Raw genomic sequence first — 23991 nt, 5'->3', positions numbered from 1 at the left:
TGGCAGAAGTTAATTCAAAACCAAAGCATTTTACTTACTAAGCGATCCTAGTGTTACCAATTCCAGACTCGAAATTCTTGCACATGCTTAACTAGGAGAGTGACCATCTCTTCTACTGAATCAGGAGACATAGGTTCTTTACTCTTTTGTACAGGCCACTAAGAAAGAAATGCTATCTAGATGCCAAAGTTCTAACATCGACAGATAAAAATTTGTAAGAACCTGTCACTCCAAAATTGGCTTACGCCTCAGCAGGAAAACCTATGCCGAGAATACGCCGTTTCAGCGGCTACCCTAATTTATATGGCCTTACGTTATAGAAATGCTAAAATTCTAAAGGCTACTTGTCTTGCATGCTAAAATTTAAAGTTTTGAAAGCTCTTGAGTGTTATAATTCAAACTCCCCGTTTAGACAGGATATCCTACACGATCACACTGCAGAAATCTTTTTTCTGCTTTACACTGAAAATATTTGCTCAAGGAGCTTGTATTACCTAAGAATCACTAATGAATGATACAGTCAATATACTGACAAAGAACCTGACAATTCTAGAAGGCGCCTCGTTTGCAGACCCAAATTTCAGATACTGCAGCTACTGATTGGCATGCCAATAAAACTAGCATCTATGTCCGTTTTCTAGTTGCTCTTTCAATTCAAAACCAATATACACAATATTGGCTGCCAGACCTGCGAAGTTCTTATCTCAGAAATCACAAAGAAGAAGCAACAGGAGGCGCGGTATTGCAATAGCCTTTTCTTCCACTTGAGAGGCACTAATTCATTAACTTCCGTGTACCCTTTATTCCAATTTCAAGAATTGTAACTCTCCTATACTTCTATAAATGCTATACATGATCAAATTATGTTTCCTTTCTTTTAGCCTTTACCCATGCTCTCAATAATCATTCATCCTCGTCACCAAGTAAAACAAATGAAAATGGGTGAAATTTGTACCCATCTCCCTCATAAAACTTGTTCTGGAACTCTACCCAGTGAAGCCGTAAGGCATGTAGGAATGCACTTAAAGTTTCCATCACGAGAAGCACACCGACAGTCGCACATACAAAAACAACTATGCCAATGATAAGAATAACAATATTGTTGAACCTGCAGTGATTAAAGAACACCCGGTATAAAACTCATGCAATCCAAGATATAAAGTACAAGCAAAACATGGACAAAACTCATGCAATCCAAGATATAAAATAGAAGCAAAACATGGATAAAACTCATGCAATCCAAGATATAAAATACAAGTAAAACATGGACAAAACTCATGTACTCCAAGATATAAAATAATATTGCATGAACTTACCCCCAGGCTAGAAGTAGAACCTTGTCATAGAATACACTTGATAACTCTGAATGGGCCAAACTGAAAATCACCAAAAATAAATCAAATTGGGACCTGCTGAAGATTAACAATGTACAGCATGCTTATTTGAACACCAAAGATGCATCCTAACAGCCTCTAAGAATGAGATCTCAACTATCCAATGAAACAGTTTCCAAACTCTACCACAATTAAATGCATGCTCATATATTGTTTTTAATTGACAGCTAGTCTAAAGGCCATTAAAGAAAAATCTTAACCATCTAAGCAAACATAATTCCACAAGTTACCACAATTAGGTTCTAATGATGAACCAAAATGATGCTCTAGAGGTGCCAGTTCAGATTGAACAAGATATTAAGCCGTGAAGGATCAACCTGAGTGCCCAGAGACGTAGATAGGATGCTGTATTAGATACTGCTCCAAGCACAAACTCTATTGTATGTATAAGTTGGTGAACAAAGACCTCGCTGAACTCAAATTCCTCATGTTTATGAGAATCAGAATGAGGCTCCATTTCAAGAGGGTCTTCAGTGCTTTCAAGCAATGCATAGGATTGACCTTGGTGCCTCTGACAAGTTGCATTTACGAATGCAAGAGGTTAACAAAATTTTGATACAGGTTTGTAGTTAATCAAATTTTGCAACATAAATCCATTCATAAATAGAAACTTTTAGCATACTTCCTCATGCTGTTTCTTCAATAATAAAGGCTTTGGAAATAGCATCCATGGCGCAGCAACAAGGGCTAATATCAGTAACAAAATCTGGCAAGAAAATGTGGGACACATTAAGAACCAATATCTCTTTCTAATAAAGCTAGGAAAATTTTTTCACAAGCAAATCGTATAAATCAAACCTGAAGGAATTTCTGGCCAACAAAAAGCTGATTGTCACCTAAATCATCAATAGGACTCAAAAACATGTATATCATCACATGGTACAGATCAGCTTGTGAGCCGGTGCACCATTTCACAATTATGAGAAGTGAAAGATAGCCAAATAAGCTGTTCAAGAAAATCATCTGGGGAACAAATTGGTACCTAAAGCAATACAATCATCATACATGAGTTATCTGAATATGCAGAAAACACACCCTTCTTAAGTTAAACCAATAATTTGTAAGATAAACAAACAATACAAATAAGGATCTGAAAAATCCATGCCACTATGCCACCCATCCATTTTCAATAAGACAGAAGTGTTAAGAGCAGTTAAAGATGCATGGATATTAAGATTAGTTTCCTCAAAAACTAGAGTAGCTGTTTCTGATGGACTGAAAAGAGGAGTCAAGTATGCAACCTCCATTTTGCTAACCGTCACACTAAATGCATTCTGTAAAAAACCATGTTATGCTTGCAAGCAGCAAATCAAATATAGTAACATAGCTCACCGGACATTTAAATTATCTCCAAAGAACTTTGCATTGAAGTAGCTCATGACAATCCCAAGATTCATTTGGGCCACTCCTAAAAGAATTGACATCTTCATCTTTAACGAGTTAAGAAATGGTAACTCACTCCGGGTACCATGCCACTTGGGATCAACACCAAATGGATAAGTGGCACGCACCTTAATTAAACCAGCAGTATAAGCATCCCTGCAATGCAAATTGAGTGAATCAACTGACAGAGGGAATATGGGTTATGTGCCTATGCATAAAGTTTATCACAGTGGTCTAATACCTGCATGATTGGTCACGGCAGGCATATGCAGAAGGACCAAATAGTTCAAAGGGCACTGAGAAGAATTCATTGTATATCAATCCAGTATAGATTGAAAAAATTGCCATCATCATAATAACATAACGGCCGCCGAATGTCATTTCCATGATGTCTCCAAGCTTCTGTTGATTGCAATATCAGGTTAGATGAAGCACACATAAAATAAGAGAAAGAAAACCCTTGCAGTGAGCTATCAAGAAGCTAAACAACAATTACCTGACTGGACAATTTCTTTTCCCTAGTAATGAAGTATAATGTTGCCAAAAGCAAGCAAATACCATGGCCCCAATCACCAAACATCACGGCAAAAAGGAAAGGGAAAGTGATTATTGTATATACACCAGGATTCGCTTCCTGGTACTTGGCAATCCTGGAACAATTATTTTTGTTGGTTAAAATCCTTGGAAAATGATTGCATTCAGCAATTGTCAAATAACTAATCCGATTTTTACTTATGCCCTCATGATGCTGGAAAGATGAGCAACAGGAAACCAAGCCCAACTCAAATTTAAAAGTTAAGAACAGCTTGAGCAACAACCGAATTGGTTCAACATAATACAATAACAGATAAAATCAATCAACACTGTTGTTCTAACTTTACATTAGAAACTCAAAATAGCCTATTACCAATAGATCATATAAATAACCACCATAGTTTCTTCCCAAGTAGAGAAGGTAGGCCACTCGTCCAACTGTCTTTAACAGCCATAGTTCCTACTTCCTGTCTTCAGTAATACTACATGGCGAATAACTACAACTAGTACAAAATGTAAATTCAGTCGGTGCCAAAAAATATATAACTTGGCTATTGGCAGGCTTTTCATTGAACATAATTCTTATGCATCAAAACATCTCTGCAACATGATTAAAAACATGCATGACTAGATTATTGTTCGAACGATTGTTTCTCCTACCAAAATTTACATCAGAAATGGGAACTGAGGTGTAATCTGCATGGAAGAAAATTACCCGTACGCATCTACAATTTCTTGGAAGGCAGATGTAAATTTGTTTGTGAGAAAATAGGTTGGTGGTGATTCCTTTGTTTGCAAAACCTGGAATATAGCTCCAATTTGTGAGTTGCTGTCTACAGTTGCCTGTCGCAATGTGTTTCGGATCTGCCCAGAAACCAGCATAAGACAAATAGACGGTCAACCATAAACCATAGTGGAATATACTTAACAAATTATGCAGCATAAAAATCAAATGAACACACCTGATCCGAAGCAAAAACAGGACACCAACCTTCAGCAACAACACACTTCTTTGTCACATCCATGCTAAGCATGTTCAGAGTGTGGTAAATGGATTTTTCCTTCTTCACCTACATAAATCAGTGAAATAAAATTTGGTATGTTAATAAGAACCATAAAAAAAGAAATTAAAAATATATTTTACTCCACGGTATACCTATAACAGAACTCGGCACTGATTAATCCTAAATAAAAACATACACTAACAGTTCCATAGTGCACTAATTCGAAAAACAACATGCAAATGACTCATAAGTATTAAATAAAAACAGTCGAACAAACCAGAAGATTCCACTGCTCTAATTCAAACCCAATTGTCTGTAACAAATTGCTTCTGTGAGCTGAACCAGCATCTATGGTGGTCTTTAGCTCTGTAAGTCGTCCAGACACCTAGAAATGGGTGAAATTAACAAATTTACATCAGAGAGTGAAGTAATGACGAGTGCACAATCAAACAATAGATAAAAAGGAAAAAAAGTTACTAGAACATGTAACATAAAGTGACACCCTTGCATTTGGACGGAAGAAATTGAAACCAAAATTTTTGAATTTCATTCTGCAGTGATTTCCTTCCAAAGGAATTCACCATTTCAAAGAGTTCCCATTGATGCTGCATGCACTTCTAAAGTTGGAAAATGTTGTTATTTTGTAGGTACTATGGACCAAAGATAGGTAGACATAAATAATTTGCAATAAGACTCTGATACAACTTCTGCTAATTTCCAATCTACTGAAAGTTAATAAGATTAAATACAGAGGGAAAAGATCCTGGTCGCTGAGAAGCCTCTTGAACCAACTCACATTTATTAACAGACAGCGCAATTTCAAAGGGGAAAAAATTACAATATAAGTCAAGATGCGGTATTCCAAGTTTCTCATTCCCTATGCAGGAGCAGTAAGATACTCAAAAGAAGGCACAGTAGTGTACCTCTGTCATCATCTGATATTGCTTGCTCAGGTCCTCGTTGAATGGATAACGATTTGCTCCAAAAGCTTCACATATTTTAAGAATTTTGTTTTTTGCTCTTTCACCGGAATAGAAAACAACAAATACATTTTTCTCAACCTGCAAATTCATACCATATAAATTTCTCAAATGAAAGGTTACTCCAGCTCTGTAATTAAATTTACATCAAATAACTTGCAGACATTAACCTTCTCTCCAGATACAGGATCAACAACAGAATTTTCAACCACAGATTGCTTCAAAAACACATTGCCTCTAGTTGCACGGAACAAAATCCTTTCAAAAGCAATTGACTTTTCTCTTGGTACAAGGCCACTGATATAACCCAGCTTAACTTGCTTTGATGGATCTGTTACCATTTCCTACTCAAAATTGAATTACAAAGCATCATTTTGCAGAAATAACAAATTTTCCAGCTACTATAGAGAAGAGCAGAAAAGGCTAAAAAGTTGTACTTGCTCTAACAATAATGGACTGTCAATGGATCCTTCACCATTATTATGTACATCAAGTTCTCTTTGCTGAACTGCACCACTCTTTTGAGCTGAATGGAAAAGCTCGCCAGCCTAAAATGAGATTGGAACAAAAAGAAAATGTAGCAGCTATGCTAGAAATGTGCTCCTAGCAGTCTATAAATCAAAGGCCTCAGCAACAGCAAGCCATACCTTCTGCAGAACAAGCTTATATTCTAGTAATTCATTGTATGTACGCTCTAACTTTTCGTTATTTGAGTTTATTTCTATCAGCTCAGCTTCGAGTTCAGCAAGTTTAACCTGATCATTACCAAGAGCAAAGTCACTTCAATCAAGTATCATCGGCAACTTCCCAAGAAAAAAGAGCCTGAGAATTGGTGATACCTCCAAGTTGTCCAAATTAATATCAATGCCTCTGGCGGACCTTGTTGATGGCAGCAAGCTAGTCTTTGTCATGTTTTCCCTAAAGAATCGTAGCTTTCGAGCCATTTCTGCACATCTCTTAATCTACAAATCAAAATAGAAAAGGAATTATGATCTACTGACGGTTTTATCATTATAATTACTTGCATCTGGCAGTGCTAATAATATAATGGCAATCTAATGAATAGATTCACTTTAAAAGAAAAGGTAGAATTAAGTTCATTTTTCCAAATTGTAGAGTACAAAACGCACCTGAGTAGCATACGTCCGCTGGAATGGACTCTTCTCAGCATTTAGCTGCGACATAGCAAGACATGTAAAATACATTAATATTTTGAGATTTTGTTCTCAAAATTTACGGACTCAAATCTCGTATAATTTGAAAATACATGCTAATCCAATAAAAAGCAAAAGAAAATTAATAAATTTGAGTTGTAAATTATTATTTTATTACATTGTATCAAATTGAAATATCATCGAATAGCAGCATTTTGAATCAAAATGTGCTTGCTAAGATCAATTTAAGATCCGAGTATTAAATTATCATATACAATAATAAATAAGAAATCATATTGAAATAATATTGAAATCGGAAAAGGAATTATGATCAAGAATTATCAACATTTCAGAGAGAGAGAGAGAGAGAGAAAGAAAAGAGAAAAAATATGCTCACATCTTTGAATTGGAAGAGGCCAAGGTCACCGAGATATGAGATTGAGCGATGAGCTGATTCTATAGGGATAATCAGTTGTACCAATTGCATTGGCTCTGACCGTAGGAGATCCATCATCATTTTTCATCAACTTCTGTAGATCGATGGATTGGATACAATGCGAGCCTTGTACACGTATAAAATTTGAATAGAGGGAACACACCGGACGATGAATTCTCAGGCACCGACAAGGAATAGTCCAGTTCGGTTTTTATGGTTGTTATGTTATGTGCACGTTAAGCATACGAACCCGCGTTATTGTTTCACTGTCGTTCTCACACTGACAAAATGGAATTTCTAAAACACGAAAGACGACGTCGTACTTAGCTGGCCAATTGGGCTTTTTCTTCTGCTCCGTATTTGGGCCAGTTACTGTACTGTACATAACAGAAGGAATCAGAAGCCATTCCTCTCTCTTGTCAACCCTGTCGTTATTGGAAATTCTATTCAATGCATCGAAGTATGCAAATATTAAGGGAACGATATTAAATAAAAAAAAAAAAAAAAATTATCAAGTGCTTTTACGCTTTTCCCCTTTTTGAATTCTATAATTTTATTTGACATGATATACCAGTGTTATAACAGAAATCTAACGACGTTTTTTGAGTTTATAATAAAATAAAAGAATGTATACATTTTTATAATTTTGAGTTAATTTTAGTATATATTTATGGGCTTGTAATATATAGTTATATGTCATATTACCAAATGATTATTATTATTATTTGCTTATAATCAACATGCTTTCAAAATCATTAAAGAAAATACTGATATTAATAGGTAGTGGGAACTAAAATGCTAAAGAAAATAAAACAAACTTACCAAAGTGGCAAAGAAAATTACGAAGAAAACGCTAATGATTTTGTACTTAGTTAATGCAATTTAGGTCAAAACTATTTATGTATGTGTGTGCGATCCATATATAGAAATAACTTGTATCTTTCATGTATTTATACGACCGGCCGACGTTTCTCAGTATTCTCAAATAAGGAACTAAGGAAGGGGGAGCCTTTAAAGCAGGTCGGTTAGCTAAGCTAAAGCTATAAAACAATATAGAATTGCAGGAGTTGAATTTAAGCTGGTGGCAGTTTTGGTTTCCTTGAGTTCATTAAAAATAATGAATGCAGAAAGTGGATAAACCCTAAACTGTCGAAAATTCCTGAGCCCTATTGTTGGGTATAGGCAGAGCAGAACCTCTACAGCGATCCATGTATCAGTCGACCTTCACTCACTGTTCTAATAAGAAACAGACAGACATATATAATAATTGCTATTGAAATTTTATTCAACCATACACTGGGGTTTTCATCTATATACTTTTCAGTACCACATGTCAGTTTAATGGATAATGCCATTACCTTTTTCACTAAAAAAAGAATTAATAATATTATTAACTAAAATTAATAGAAGGACAGACATAGAAAAGAGAGAGAAAGAAGGGCAGGCCATGCATGCAAATTGCAATTGCTAGCTGCTGAGTTTTTGCTTGGCTGCAACAGAAAAGCTGTGAAATGGAGGTGCTAATATAGAGGGACCACATTGAGTGTGTATATATATAGAGCTCAGATCCAAGAAGAAGATATAAATTCCAGTGGGGGGTTATAATACGCATGCTCTTGCTGGCCCCCCTATTCATGCTAAACATTCCATAACCTACACTACCCTATATATGCGTAAAGACCTAGATCTTCTTCTGAATGTGCGTACATAACTATTTATATATATTCTCTAGAAGCCAAGATGGAAAAATTAAATGGAAGAGTCTAAATCTTTTCCAATCCCAATCTTTCGCTAATACTATCTTTAGACGGTTTTCTGCGCTTTGACTAATCATCCAAACTAGTATTATTCAATTTTAGATAATTCTTGCACACCAAATTTTCCTTTCCTTTTTCTTACCCCATAAGCAATTCTAAGCCTCATCTCTGTGTATCTTGCATTTTAAATACTCATCTCATATATTTGGAGATTAATTTTCTTTGTTATTAGGAAGAAGAAAAACAAAAGCATCATCTTGTAATAACCCAAATAAATAAAGTATCATCTGATTGGTTTAATGATTATATCTAACTTTACCCAAATTCCAAACAATAGTATAAAGTTATACAGCAAGCAATTTTATTGTTGAGTAGGAGAGACTTTTTTTATTATCGGTTTAATCACAATGTCAATGCTATTTAGAATTATGAATTTTTTTTATTATTTTTTATTTTTTTTGAGTTACAAAATGAGAGAAATATATTTAAATATTACATTTTATTCAAATTAAAATCCGCACCTACCATGAGACTAAATCTATAACGCTATGAATCCGAATTTAAGAATTAAAATTTCAAATACTATTCACATAATTAGTTTGAAGAATATGATTCCAAAAGGAAACAGAAAAAATAAAAAAGATTGGATTAAATCTGATGTTGAAGTTGTTTGAAATTTATCACTTTAATTTGTAAATCTGTCTATGGATTTTATTCAAATCCAAATGACATCCAAACAATGATTTTTCTTTCAAACTCAAAGGTTGAAATATTTAGTCCAGACCGGAGCCTACATAATATTTACTTTCGAAGCTATTAAGGATTAAGCTATAAAATGGAAATAATCACCTCCTATAATCATTGCCTTATTATATCCAAATTAACCAAACAAAAAGAGTAATAATACTCATGTATTTACGCGAGTTTAATTCATTCAAAGTAATAAAAAAGAAAATCTTATTTGAGAAGATTTATTTACTTGAAGATTATAAATGGCACATAATGCATCTCGATTTCTTATTTTTTACTTATCTAAAAAGAACTCGTGAAATGAAAGATTTGGAAAAGTAAGGTACGTGGCAAGAAGAGGAAGACCCTCTTCCTTCTCTTATATATTTTTGAGGGTATGTATATGTAAAATAGAGTGGTCTTGTCAATCATGAATTATGCATCCACATTCTCTGTATGCATCTAAGTTGAGATCCCTTCAAGTCAATTTCATGTTGACGAAGACAAGACACACAGAGTCCAATAATTCTTTTCTTTACCTTTTATTTACTAAAATGCATCCAATATATATTATTATTATTAATGCCCATTTTACCAAACAACCATGTAAAAACCAATCAACAAAACAAGCTTTTTATCTCTCAACTCCCACTCCCCTTTTCAACTTCTATGCCTCTTTTTTGCCTCACTTTTTCTCCTCTAATCTTTATAGTCATGTGAAAAATAACAGTATCCAAATGATAAGAAACAAAAGGTAGGAAAGTCTATTAATTTCATTTTCTACATTTGCATCCATTTGATACCCAAACCAACTCGTGTTTACCATAGTTTGATAATGGCAGATAAAGAACAATGATACAACCCAATTGATGATCAAGCGTAGAACGTTTAGTCAGTATGAACTATAAATACAACCGTTTGTGTAACCAAATCTCTAGTATTATATAAACCTGTGCGCACAAATAGCTCGCTCACAGCCTACAGACATAAAGTGGAATATGATTTTCGAATGGTTTGTTATGTGAGAGAATATGATCTTGATTTACTAATTAAGATCATCACCCTGTGGAATTGAGAATTGAAACATCTAATGTACACTCTTTTTTCTTTTTTATTTAAGAAAAACAGCAATGAAGAGAATGAAATATTCTATGAGAAAGCAACCACAGTATAACAAATTAAGGAAGGATCACGCTATTGCCGGTCGATCGACGGAAAAATTTATAACATGAACATTAATTCAATATGTATCTTATTTTTAATCCCGACAGTCATTAAATGCACTAATAGACAAAACAGAAATTTTAAAAAAAAAAAAAAGTTTCTTTTCCAGTGTGTTCAAGTGCCCATGCATATTGGTGGTACGACTACTCCCTATATATATATATATATATATATATATATATATGGTGTTTTAGCAAAAAAAAACAAAAAAGCTTAAAACGAAAGTAATTAATTAAACTGTGGACAGTACGATTGAAAAGGAAGCAGCATGCAGAACCTTACAAACTACCACTGAGAGATGCACGGACGGGATAATTGTGAAAGACAAGCAACTTACTGTAAGCTCATATGCCGTATATGCAATGCAAAAGATGATGATACAATGATGTGATCTCTTAGTCATTGTATCACTCATTGTTTCATTAATGAAAGTCAAGCACACATGCAACTTCAATTAAAAATGGAAATGGAAAACGTAACACCAAAAAAGATTAATAATAATAATAATAATGGAATACGTTTGCCACTTCAAGCCCATCTGGCAAGCATGCAAATGAACATATATACTAGCTAGTTATCACTAAAAATTCTCGAGATTGTGATATAAAAGCCATATCAAACAAAAAGCAGCTAAACATTTGACTTGCACACATACTCATTCAACATTCAAGTTGTAGGAGCTGCTGGGAACTTTGATTAATTACACTAACTTATAGTAACAGCCACAATGGAAGTTTAGCAACATACTCCATAATGTATATGTATTCCGAGCGCCCATCTTGAATTTTATTCAAATCGTTATTGCCAATCATGGATGATTAAATGTCTAACTCTTAATGAGAATTTCTTAACTATATTATATTATTAATGAATAAAGCGTATAAAGTAATTATACATTTAAATCATGTGTCTTTTTTTTGGCCAAGATTAAAATACTCAAGATATGTATATATATATATATATATATAGTTGGAGATAGGGGCTAGTAGTTTAACCCTAATTATGAGGAGTTCTCAGAGTTTTATTATTTATGGATGCTAAAAGAAAGAGATTGTTTCCTTCTCCATCTATGTTCTAGATTTATAGTGGCAGCTTTCTTGATAAAATAACTATACAAGGATGTCTAAAACTCGAGCTAAATTTTCACAATTTTTTCCGACAAGAAACAAAACCGCGCACTTAAATTCCTTTGCTAGGAGCTACGCTTTGCCTAACCTTCTTCTCATAAGAGCCAAACGTGACCCTTTTGAACTTCTTCGATGCCTTTATATATATATGTATAAGGAGGTTGAATATTAACTCCTTTCACAAAATTTTATTGTAAATCGGCTGTGCAATAATCTCGAGTTCAAGAGTCGTAATCCATAGAAAATGAGAGCACATGTAATGAGTCAGATCCTACAGAAGTAGGGAAAATTCAAGGCCTTTCTGTTTTATTCCAATGTACCAAATCTAGTAATCTATGGAAGCTAACACTAATCCCTATTTAATCATACGTAGCTTACCCCATAGTAATGGTAATAATCTACATGTAACATGCATCGATCACATGCACATACTCGCAGAGGGCATTAAGCATTCTGAGATAAAAGGCAACAGTTTCTAATTTCCACTCCACCACTGGGTCACATTCATGCCCGTCAATTCTTGTAGCCAGTTATATATAAGTATGTGTATTAACCGAGAAAGAGAGAGAGAGTATGTTGTTTTTTTGTTTCACTTTTGAGATTGGAATGCTAAACTCGATGCCATTTGTCAATGAAAGGAAGGCTTATAAGGTGGCCGTCTGTTTTTCTTCTTTTTTCTTTCTTTCTTTTCTTCACTAATATCTCCATTGTTTATGAAAGAAGAGTATTTTATAAAAGAAGGATTTAATTTCTTTGGTTAATCAAACACGAAACCTATTTCTTCCCATTTTAAGCAGGCAAGCAAACTGATAAACGGGAAAAAGCGGCTTCGAGTTCAACACCAACCAGAAAGCAGAATTCAGTATCAACATTTAAAGAAAAATCTCATAAAGTAATATATATTCGAATTTTCTCAGTTTTTTCTAAAGAAAAAAAATTGATAGGAAGAAATAAAGCACATAGCAGATAGCACGCATCCACATGCTAGCTAGCTCCACACACTACACTCAAAACGAAAACATAAAACGGATCATCGATAAGATCAAAAATAAAAGATATAAGAAAAAAATGGAAATCTGAATTGAAATTTGAAACAAAATCCAACACCCAGAGTCCAAAGACAGCACTACTACTACTACTACATTTTTTCTAATTCCTATGCTCTCTTCTACTTCATTGGGTGATGCATGTTTAATACTACAAGAACCACAATTAACAATAACAGAAGACCAACAAATTATAGACTACTAGTTGTTGACAAATGAAAGTTTTTTTTTTCCTTTTCCTTGTTAAGAAGAATAACAATAATGCAGACACACTACAAGGCCTAGCTAAGACCTTGGTGGTGGGAAGAATTGCGTACCAGCAATATAAGCATTGAATGAAGCTGGATATAGAGATGGATCGAGCAAAGCTCCAGGATGAGTCGGGTTTGCTGTTGCTGTTAGTGTTGCAGTTGTAGCAGCTGCTGTTATGAGATTCAGTTGCTGTGCTCCTCCTGAGGAGCTCTCTCCTCCACTGGTGTAACGAACATCAACGCCTTGATCATAAAGAATTCCCTTGAAAACATGGCCTCCAATATTAACAGCCGTTTGATATGCATATTGTTCATCTGTATCTTCCATTGGGCTCACTCTAACGCAACGAAATACTGCTGGGGAATTCACTTCTGGTGGAAAATGACTCACTTCCAACCCTAAGTTTGTCTCAAAAATTGACGAGAGTTAGTTTTGAAGAATCAATTATAGCATGTAAAAATTAGAAAAGAAAAGAATTATTCCTACTACTTGATGAGGATGACATTTTTTTTTCGTCATTTTTACTAAGAAACAGTAATGGAACAAAAAAAAGAGGGAAAGAGAAAAGAAAAGAGAGCATGTGGTGGGTGGCTGACTATGGAGGGAGAGGTGGACTTGATGCTAAAACACGCAAATGATACGGCCTTCGCAGATGGGGTACTGGGAAAGATTGAAATTCTTCAAGATCTCATCATTTTGAATATGCAAAAATACAAACTTTTTAACCTGGCAATACAGTTTCTTGAAAATTCCTTTCAAAGATTTCATTTTTAGTATTTATTTATTACTTTGTTGGGTTCTTCACTCGTGAAAAGAAGAACATCAAAAATCTTTGTATTATACTTTTGTTTGTATTGTAAACTACAACTTTACCTGACGTGGTAGTGGCTAAACGAGTGCAAGCAAGAGAGGGAACACCACCTTGATTCTCTCTCTGCCTTTTAGGATTCTCTCCTCGAAACTGGTTTTGTTCTTGATTTTGTTGGTGTTGGTGTTGTTGCTGCTGCTGCTGCAAAGCAGATAGCTGTTGTTGCCTCTCTCGCCTTTTAGCAGCAGGGACCCAAGTGCTCTTAACGTGAGTTTGGCACAGAAACCCTCGGCTTTTACAACAAGTTCTACATCTCAAGTGAGCACAATCTTTTTTCGCTTGATTTCCACAATCTTGACAGTTCATACCTCCACCTAATCCACTTTGCCTCATCACCGTAAACCCTGATCTTGATGATTCATCAGAGAAACTTCTTCGACTAGGACCCACTCCAAACGAGGAGTAGCTGTTCATGTTTTGCTGTTGGTGATAGTATTGTGGCCATATCTCAAACCCCTTGTTATTGTTGTTGTAGATCTCCTGTTCGTTTGATGATCTGTACAAAAACAGATTGTTATTGTTGTTTTCTTGATCTTTTTCTTCTTCTTGTTTACTTAGATAGAACCAACCCGCCATTTCTTGCACTTAGATACTGCAACAAACCCCAATTTAAACCAAAAATCCATAGCAGAAGAGAATATCTTAATTACCACTAAGAAGTGGCAAGTGGGTAGTGGCTATGGAAATCCGCAAGATCAGCAGTGGGACAGTTGAAAATTTGGTGGCTGTTTTTGATGTGGGTTTTAAAGTGAGAATTTAATGTTGATTGTTGGCTGTGTGATGACTCGATCTTTTTGATTTTCTTCTTCTTCTGATTTCTGACTCTCTCTCAGTCTGAAATATTTGATCTTACTGTTTGGGTTTTTGCAGCTTTTGATTTATAACAACAAAATCTTAAAACAATTTTTAGGGTAAGAGAAGATGGGTTTCCTCGACTTCAAAGAGAGAGAGCCACTGTAATCCCAAAGAAAAGAAAGAGAGAGCCAACTTTTTTCTTCAGCTTCTCTTTGCGTTGTTTAAAGCAATAATGGCACGGAATTAGACCTCTGCAACGCCGCCATGGTAACTGCACCCCCCCACTCTGCTACACTCACCTCATTTAAGACAAACCTACTTTCTCTCGCTCTCTCTCATCAATTACTTGCTTACGCTGCTTATTACAGCTTCTTCTTTAGACAGACAGAGAAAACAAAACCAAAATCTTTTTAATCAAGAAAAAGAATGACAGAAGGGAAAAGAAATAAAAAAATAAAAAATAAAAAAGAAATAGAAAAGATAACAACAAAATCTCTCTCTGGGCACTTCTCTACAGTTCTCTTCCAGTTTCAATGAATCTAATCAAAGATAGTCTAAATCTCAGCCGTTCAAACATTATCCTATGGTATATGAAGGATGCACGTGGCAACGCGTCAGCTTTTCCTTATTCGTCCTTACACCGGAAAACCCGCTTTGCATTTTTTGCTTAGAGTTGACTACTCAGTATTTACGCAAAAACGAATAATTAGATGAAAATAGTTTTTTGATAGGCTTAATTTATATTATTCAAAAGTAAAATTAATGAGTAGTTATTGATAATAAAAATATATATAATTATTTTGATTTATTAATGAAATAGTAATATTAAGTTTACTTAAGGGATTCTTTCAGATAGGAGCTGAGCATTTAACATTTAAAAGGAAAAAGTCTGTAATAGAAAAGAATATTGTTTTACATTACATAATTCGCATATGATTTTAAAATAATTTAACAGTTTGTATATTATATTGATATTTTTATTCCAAAATAAGCAGAAAACAAACAATCATATTATAATAAAGTATTAGATAATTATCAACATATATAAATTAATTTAATACGATAATATTAATACATGTAATTATTAGATAGATAAACTTAAAATTTAGATACTTTTGAATAATTTAACTACAGTAAGTGTAACATTACAAAATGATTTAAAATGATCCAGCTGGAATGATAAATATATATATCCGAAGTTAACATGTATCTATGAATTTACTATCATGTTTATCGATTTAATTTTTCCTTCCCCAAACAATTTATCCCATTTGAAACCTCTCTCCCTATGACAGCCGTCTCTTATTTCTGTCACTAATTGTTTAAAATCTTATTTCTCTACTCTGCGGTGCTACAGGGATCAGCACGCTACTGTTTGTTTTAGTTTTTCTAGAGATCTTACAGTTAAATTCTAGGGATGCATTTGAAACCTCTCTTCCTTCGAGTAATCATTTTTGGATTGACTCGTGAACCATTTTGTTAACAAATTATTTAAATATTTTTTAAATTTTAAAATTTAAAATAAGGGTATTGTTCGTAGGTCAACAACACCTTTGATTTGGAAGTGTGACCCAGGTTTAGGACAAGTCGAAAAAAGCTTCAATAATAATCAATACATTCTGTGTCTGTATAATTTTAGTATTTCTTTTCTTTTTTCCTTGAGAATAATCAATTCTAAATTCTTGTTTAAAAAGGTTATTACCTATATATGTTCATTGTACTCGAGCTTTCTAAAATGGTATTGAAATGTACCATTTATCTCTTTTGATAATATATCGCTGTAAAATTTGAAATTCATTTTCCTCATTTCAAAGTTGCCCACACCACATTTAGTCCTCGTATTATTAACTTTAATTGCTTGAATTAGTGATTTATCAGATAATAAAATAAAATTATTTTTGAATTAGCATTATAATTCAAACCTTATTAGTTCTTTTCTATTTTTTTTTAAAAAAAACTTCAATCATTTCATACTTTTGTTTGTATACTTAATTATCAATATTTTAGAGCTTCTGTATATTTATTATACATAAAAAAAAAAAAATCCTAAATCATAATTGATTGCAGGAGTAAAAAATGAAATGCTAATGCTTCAACTTCATAATTTTTCCTTTTCAAAAGAAATGTTTGTAATAATTAGAGTCCTTTATTTTTTTTTTCTTTTTTTGAGATGTAATAATTAGAGTATAGTGGCTAGAGAATCATCCTTAGCATTCATTTTCTAACTAAAAACATTATTATTTCTCACTCACTAAAATATACTGTCAACAATATTCAATCACACATTTACTTGGTTTTGGAGATGGACTTTTTAATTACTTCAACCTCCTTTATCAAGTTGGATTTTCAGACATTTTAATAAGACCAATAAGAATATTAATTATATACAAAAATAAACTATAAGAACTAAGTCTATTATTAATATTTTATACAAACTAGTCATTTATCTAAATATTGTATGACCGTTATTATTATTTTAATTATAAAATCAAATCAGTAGACATAATTTAATAAGATTTTCTAAATTTAATATTAATTTATAATATTTTAAAAAATAATAAAAAATTAATTTATTTTTAAATATTTTTTTATTTTTTATTAATTTAATAATATAAGAATTATTTATTAATTAATTTTAATATATGTAAAATAATAATACCAATACAATTGATATTAATTTCTATAGTAAAACTTATCATATAATTAAAATATTAATTTATTATAAAATACAATATTAAGATTATAATTTAAGATGTTATTTTTAAAATTAAATTATTATTTAAATAAGATATTAATTTATTAATTAATATAATATTAAATAGTTAATATTTTTTAAGATTATAGTTAGTGTTTAATTAGAAATATGAATTATTAATTAATAATTTTATAAAAATTTATAAAATTACATATAAATTTAAATTTTAATAATAAATACATATATCAAAATTAAATATTTATATATCAGAATTAAATATGAATATAAAAATTAAATCTAAAAATTAATATATATATTAGTATTTCTCCGGATGTGCAATAACAATTTCACGCAGTGCAATAAATTAGTGGCGCGAATGCTTAACATTTGCTCCCAAAAATTCAACGTTTGATCAATGAAAGATAACAATAAATTCAAATCCCTTTTCATTTAATTTCAATTGACTATTAGTACATATATTTTCTTTTTCAATTTGATTTTTCTATTGGTGCATTCCAGTTTGATATAAGTAGCTGCGAGAATTCTAATGAAAATTTCTTATTAATTTGATCAACACCAAAATTATATTGTATTCTAATGGTGTTTTTTATTTAATAAAAATATTTTAATTATAATTTCTTTTAAGTCCTATGTTTTTTTGTTTTTATTTTATTTTATTTTATCTAAAAGGTATTAATAATTTTAATAGTTAAAAAAATATATCTTTTAAAGAAAAGAGCTAAAAAGTAATAAATATGAAATTTGTAATATATTAATTATAATAAGTATAAATAGTGAATTTGGATTTCAAAATACAGAGAGCCAAATTCATTATTTACTTTATATTTAAAAGATAAAGAGAGTCTTAGAGTATCTCTAATGTTTAAAGAACACAATTTCTATAATAAATTATATTTTAAAAAATATTAAAATATTTTATTTTAGTCTAATAGATTCTTTATATTTTAATTTTTATCTTATTTTAATTTTTATAGTATTAGTAGTTTTAATTTTTATTTTTTTTTATTTTTTACTAATTAAAAATAAAAATAAAAAATATTAATTAAATTAAATATATAAAATTTTGTAGTGTATTTATTAAATATATAATAAAAAGTAAAATTTGACTCTCTGTATAAAAAAAAATAATGCTAAAAGTAACAGTTTATATTACTAACTTTTTAAAATAAAAAATTTTAACATATGTCGTTAAAAAGAGTTTTAGATTTTTATTTTATTAAATAGATAAAAAATTTAGTTTATATTGAAGATGCTTTTACTACATTATCCCCATCCCCACAAAATCATCCTCATTACAATAGCACAGTGCAAAACGAGAAGCTTTCTTTCTTTATTTTTGTTTTTATCAAACAATCACGTGAACCGCAGATTATTAGTAGCCTCTAATAATTGGATTTCACTAATCAAATATTATTCAATTGGTACGGACTGCCGGCGGCGTTACTAGTCCCCACCGTACATACACTCAGCCGTTGACAGTAACATGCAATTGCAAAAAGAAAAATGAAATAATAATAATTTGCCCAATCGATTATCAAGGGCCTTAATCCTTTTATAAATAATTTAAGACAACAAATTAGAAGACAATTAGACAACCATATAAAAGACGTTGAAAAGTTGCAGTTTTGGGGTAATTAGGGGCCCGAGGCAAAGCAAGTCTTCCTTTTATTTTATTTTTAAAAAAGCAATTGACTAAATTGGCAAGCACACTAATCACCTTTTATCTAATTTTCAAGTGACTGATTTAACTGATATGATTGTTTTAGTAATCCCCGGCAAAGAGCTGCCTCAGCTCCTTAATTCTGATTATTAATTCGTTGCCCATGATTTGTGGTAGGAGCCTAAGCTACAAGAATGAATTACTTCTTTTGTTACGGGGAAATCATTAAATTCACCTCTCGAGGTACGATGAATTCTGTGCTGAAAGCTTTTATTTCAACATATGTATGTGTGTATATATTATTATCTTCAGCCTGAGAAAAAAAAAAAAAAGCTTAGAGGGTTATTAGCTTAGTTAATTAAACTTGCTTAGTTTGCACTAACTCGTCACAATAGGAACTATTTGGAAAGGAAATTCAAATTCCAACTAGAACCCATTTCATCCTTTTGACCATGCATGGTCATAAAAATGACCATATGGAGCTATGATGTGACTAAATATTGTCTCTAGAGTTGCTTTATTAGCATTGGACCAAAGTGCCAACTGGCGGTAAAATTATAATCAACTGAAATCCTTGGATTTTATTTCTTTTTCTTACAACTCAGCCAAATTACTTTTTCCTTCGGTATTGTTTTCTTTTCATTGCAAACCCCTATTTCAATTTTAGTTGCAAATTTAGAATTTCTTAGTAAAAGTTGATAGAGGTAAATATTAATAGTGGGCTTACATTGAGTATATTAGTGATAAACTCTTACTAAGATTATAGTGATTGGATGGAAAGAAAAATGGCATGAACATTTAAACATGTAGAGAATTAGTTATCGTTTAGCTAAGAAACTTGGGTTCACGCCTCAATAACAATCGACAAGAGAAAGAAAAGAGTTTGTGGAAGATACAAAACAAGTGAAGGATGGGTGTGATAAAAACATAAGAAATGACAAGGAAAAGGGAAGAAGTTTGGATTACAATTATAATGATTGGATGGAAAGAAAAATGGAAAAACTAAACAAACGTATTAGGATAGCTATAATTAAACTAGCCATTCTCAAATTTAGTGAAAGCAAGAAACTTATTTACCTTTCTCCTCGGCTATAAAGTGAAAAGAAAAGAAAAAAGAAAAATTCCAAATCTTTATTCTTCTTTTCTTTTTCTGCCTTTTTCTTATTTTCGGCTGTGAAAAGTAAAATCTAAGTTTTTTTTGTTTTTGTTTTTGGGTCTGTGGGGATTACTAGTAATTATGATAAAAAGATTAAGAGAGAGAGAGAGAGAGAGAGAGAGAGAGAGAGAGGGAGTAATGGAGTGAAGTGAGTGAGTGATGTGTGGGAGTCTCAATAATTGTGTCCCTGTCTTTCACTCTCGAGCCTTGTGCTTTTCTTTCATACGGTTGACTCTTCCTCTTTTTACTCTTTCTTGTTCTTTGTCTGTGCATTTATACTCGCATCATATTTCTTTTCAATGGAGAGCCATGTTTTCCTGAATTCACCCTCAACTTCTCTCTTCCTGCATCCTCCATTCATTTCCCATATTCTATACTCATCACTATTTACTTCTTTTTAGATATTACATATACAATATATAATAATTATAAAATTAGCTATTTTATTATTTAAATAGAAATATTTAAAAATATATATCATTCTTTGTACAGATATTATTCGGATTAAGCAATTTCATAATTTATGAATTCTAATAAAAAATTTACTGTTTTTAAAACTAACAATTTATTAATAGAAGTAATTTTGGAATAAAAGAATTATAATAATTCACTATTCTCTAAAATGGTTAAATAAATAAAACTAAAGTCTTAAGAAATTTTTAAAAAAAAATATCAATTTAAAAATTTAAAAAGTAATTTTGAAACGGTCAATTTAATTTAAGATTCATGAATCTATAGAACTTTTCAATTTAGATTTGTTAATATCTAAATAGAATATGAGAAAGGACATTTATAAAAAGTAATTATCTTATTTTCCCACAGTAACATGTAGAAGACAAAGACTGGACTATCATAGTTTAAGAAAAAAAGAAGAAAAGATATTAGTGTATGAAGATTATTGGTTTAAATCGTGATCTTTACGATGCAAATCACAATTTTCATGTGTAAATTATGTGATGAGGTATCTTAATCAGTGATCATATTCATCCACAAAGAAACTTGTCATTATTAATATTGTAAGTTGTATTGCTCTTTTCAATCTTAAAGCAAGGCTTTTTCAAAATTTCGATTGTTCTAAAAGGAAAATGATCAAACTATATGACTAATAGCTTAAAATGATTAGAGTAAACATGTGCCAGACATTTAATTGAAGTGAGGCATGTTCACACTTTATGTAATAGATTCATGAATTTATATATATCCACCTTCACTGCCTACATGGCTTCTGTTAAAAGAGGGAGGGTCACGCATGTAGCTCCTATTTAACATTTTATCTAGCATTTCACCCTTTACCTTAAAAGTGTCCTAACGGTCCGAAAACAATTTATAATTTTGCTATTTCTTCTCATTATATATATATATATATATATATATATATATATATATATATAATACTTTAATATTAAATAATTAACACATATTTAATTATTTTAAATTAAATACTATATTAACTCATTTATTAATTTAGTGTATAAATAGCGCATGTTCTATATTTTTAATATTTAAAAATTGAAATACATATTATTGAATGCTTAAATGTAATACAAGAGCTAGGCAAATCTTAAACTGAATGGTTTCTTCTTTCGTCTCGTTATCAGTAATATAATTGCTTTTAAAATCGTTAGTGCCCTTTATAGTTAACACATAATCAGGATGTGATCTATTCATTTTATGTTTCAACATCTTTGTCTTGGATTTCAAATAACCCGAACGTTTCAAGAACATTAGCTAGATCAAGAATAATTTCTCCATGGATGAGTCCTCCATTTCCTGCTGTGCTGTTAAAGCTTGATCTTTTGTGCACATCCATACTTGGATAAAAGAGTTATAAAAGAGTTATTCTGGGTTGTCACCAAAGATTAAGCAAAACATGCAAACACCATCAATTGGTCAATGCAAACGAAATAGCATAATAATAATTAAAAGATAAATAATATTGGGATTCAATTTGAGTACAATAATGTCATCATGCAACTAGTGAGATATTTCAATCACGGCGAGTAATGCCTGAGTTCAATTGTAGTACATAATGATATTGCAGTATAAATATGGATATAAAATTGGATTTTAGTTGGAAATAAGTAAATACAGCCAAAGAAAAGATAAGGCACTTTACACAATTGTCTTAGGAGGTTGCATATTTAGAGTGACAAACAAGGACACAGCTGCAAATATCTTCGACACATCAATCATGTAAGAAAATTACGTAGAGAAACAAAGAAACAACAACAGCTAAAGGGTAAGATAATGTTTACTATGGGTAAAATAGTACATGTGAAGTTGATTACCCACATTATATATACTAATATTTATTTACATTTAAAGCTCATCATAATGTAAAGTAAATCCCATATACTTATCCATATTTTAAGATCAATAGACATTCACATGAATTAGAAACGTAAAATTACTAATAATGTAGACTGTAATTATGCGCAGCGTTGACATGCTAATGGTGTGACATTTTTCCACTGCCATCTAAGTTATCTATAAAACTTAGAGTAGGTTGTGAAAAGCCGAAATTTCTCGTCCCAAATGGCGGGGGGAATTGGAAATCAAAGTCCCAATAAAGATTTATTTTGTAGGGCAAAGGTGCTTCCATCTAAGATCCAACATGAGCTTTTAAGGCACTAAGGTTACGTTCTTTTGTCTAGTTAGGCACGGCCACTGCAAAGTAAATGTTTGTTCAAATTTCACAAAGACATAGCAATTCGTCATCTTGTCACTTGTGAACACATGCATATGATATATGGGTATATGGGTACAAGAACCGAACTCTCTCTCTCTCTCTCTCTCTACACACACACACATATATATATATATATATAATTCAAAATTTAAATATTATAGCAATAAAGACAATATTAGCACTTTGTATATATTGTTTGTTTATACAAAACACTCGTAGGCTCATAATTGCAAGAATTATCAAGAGAATTATCGCAAGTGAACCCCACTTGGCTCAACTCATGAAGAACAAACGTGGAGAGACAAGGGAGATCGCTCCCATATGCAAAATTAGGTGAACCTATCTTAAAAGCAAAACCAGCCCTTTAGAATCAATCAATCAATCAACCCTAGACAAGTATATTTATCAAGTCCTACGTAGTATAGTTTCTTTATATAAGTTAGTATCCATAATCTTTTAACCCTGGCCACAAACCAATTGTAGGAAAATACACTCACATGTCACAAAAATACGTAGTATCTGTCTCAAATAATTAACAAAAACTTGTGATACATATATATATATGTGTGTGGTCCCAACCGTTTTCGCTAGAGTGGGTCCAAATAGAACTTAGGGTGGGGCTGCACTGGCCTTGCATGTGAGCGACATGATGAGCATATAGTTCAGTAGACTGATTTTATAGAGAGAAATAGGTTTCCCTTTAAGCATATTATTGGTGTATTGGCCGTTAAATGGACATAATGTCTCAAGAAAGGTTACAGGACTCACTGTCACGTGCCTACTCACACTTTTGACAAGCCTAAAAGAATTAACTTACAAGAGAAGAAGAAAGAAGAAGAAGAAGAAGAAGAAAGAAGAGTACCTCTTCTCATACAGAAGCTCGAAGCCTTTTGCTATCAGCCTCACGACTTATACTATGTCCGGATACTGGATGTCTCCAAAAAGAAAAGCTCTCGCCTCCCAAACAAAGTGTTAATTTTCTTCTGAAAGGTCTCCCAACCTGAAAGAAGAAAAGAAGAAAAAGCAAATGATGTTACAATTTCCTTGGAGGAGAAAAGAAAAAGACAACAGTTGACACCATTATTTT

The 23991-nt window shown here is 32.0% G+C and overlaps 2 protein-coding genes across 2 annotated transcripts; both read right to left on the bottom strand.

Moving 5' to 3' along the window:
• Positions 1 to 362: 362 nt before the first annotated feature.
• LOC8275807 (V-type proton ATPase subunit a2) lies at positions 363 to 7412 on the bottom strand. The gene is made up of 18 exons (XM_002510424.4): positions 6847 to 7412; positions 6426 to 6470; positions 6135 to 6257; positions 5943 to 6050; positions 5733 to 5843; positions 5466 to 5639; positions 5239 to 5376; positions 4593 to 4700; positions 4274 to 4381; positions 4027 to 4175; positions 3274 to 3427; positions 3019 to 3179; positions 2727 to 2933; positions 2193 to 2376; positions 2017 to 2100; positions 1712 to 1905; positions 1317 to 1376; positions 363 to 1108 (listed from the first exon to the last, which is right to left on the bottom strand). The coding sequence occupies exons 1-18, from the start codon at positions 6964 to 6966 to the stop codon at positions 904 to 906; spliced, it is 2433 nt and encodes an 810-aa protein (XP_002510470.1). The 5' UTR covers positions 6967 to 7412; the 3' UTR covers positions 363 to 903.
• A 5368-nt stretch (positions 7413 to 12780) lies between these two features.
• On the bottom strand, positions 12781 to 15330 carry LOC8275808 (protein EXPRESSION OF TERPENOIDS 1). The gene is made up of 2 exons (XM_002510425.3): positions 13894 to 15330; positions 12781 to 13418 (listed from the first exon to the last, which is right to left on the bottom strand). The coding sequence occupies exons 1-2, from the start codon at positions 14462 to 14464 to the stop codon at positions 13054 to 13056; spliced, it is 936 nt and encodes a 311-aa protein (XP_002510471.1). The 5' UTR covers positions 14465 to 15330; the 3' UTR covers positions 12781 to 13053.
• Positions 15331 to 23991: the final 8661 nt, after the last annotated feature.

Source organism: Ricinus communis, chromosome 2 (genome assembly GCF_019578655.1).
Source record: "Ricinus communis isolate WT05 ecotype wild-type chromosome 2, ASM1957865v1, whole genome shotgun sequence".
Classification (NCBI taxonomy): Eukaryota; Viridiplantae; Streptophyta; class Magnoliopsida; order Malpighiales; family Euphorbiaceae; genus Ricinus; species Ricinus communis.
This window is presented reverse-complemented; position numbering and strand designations above follow the sequence as displayed.

Excerpts from the sequence above, each read along its gene's own strand:
- LOC8275807 (XM_002510424.4), bottom strand. The coding sequence starts at position 6,966 with ATGATGATGGATCTCCTACGGTCAGAGCCAATGCAATTGGTACAACTG. Across the intron at positions 4,382-4,592 it reads TAGAGCAGTGGAATCTTCTG|GTGAAGAAGGAAAAATCCAT; the intron begins GTTTGTTCGACT and ends TGATTTATGTAG. Across the intron at positions 1,109-1,316 it reads GTTCTACTTCTAGCCTGGGG|GTTCAACAATATTGTTATTC; the intron begins GTAAGTTCATGC and ends TAATCACTGCAG.
- LOC8275808 (XM_002510425.3), bottom strand. The coding sequence starts at position 14,464 with ATGGCGGGTTGGTTCTATCTAAGTAAACAAGAAGAAGAAAAAGATCAA. Across the intron at positions 13,419-13,893 it reads TTTAGCCACTACCACGTCAG|GGTTGGAAGTGAGTCATTTT; the intron begins GTAAAGTTGTAG and ends AGACAAACTTAG.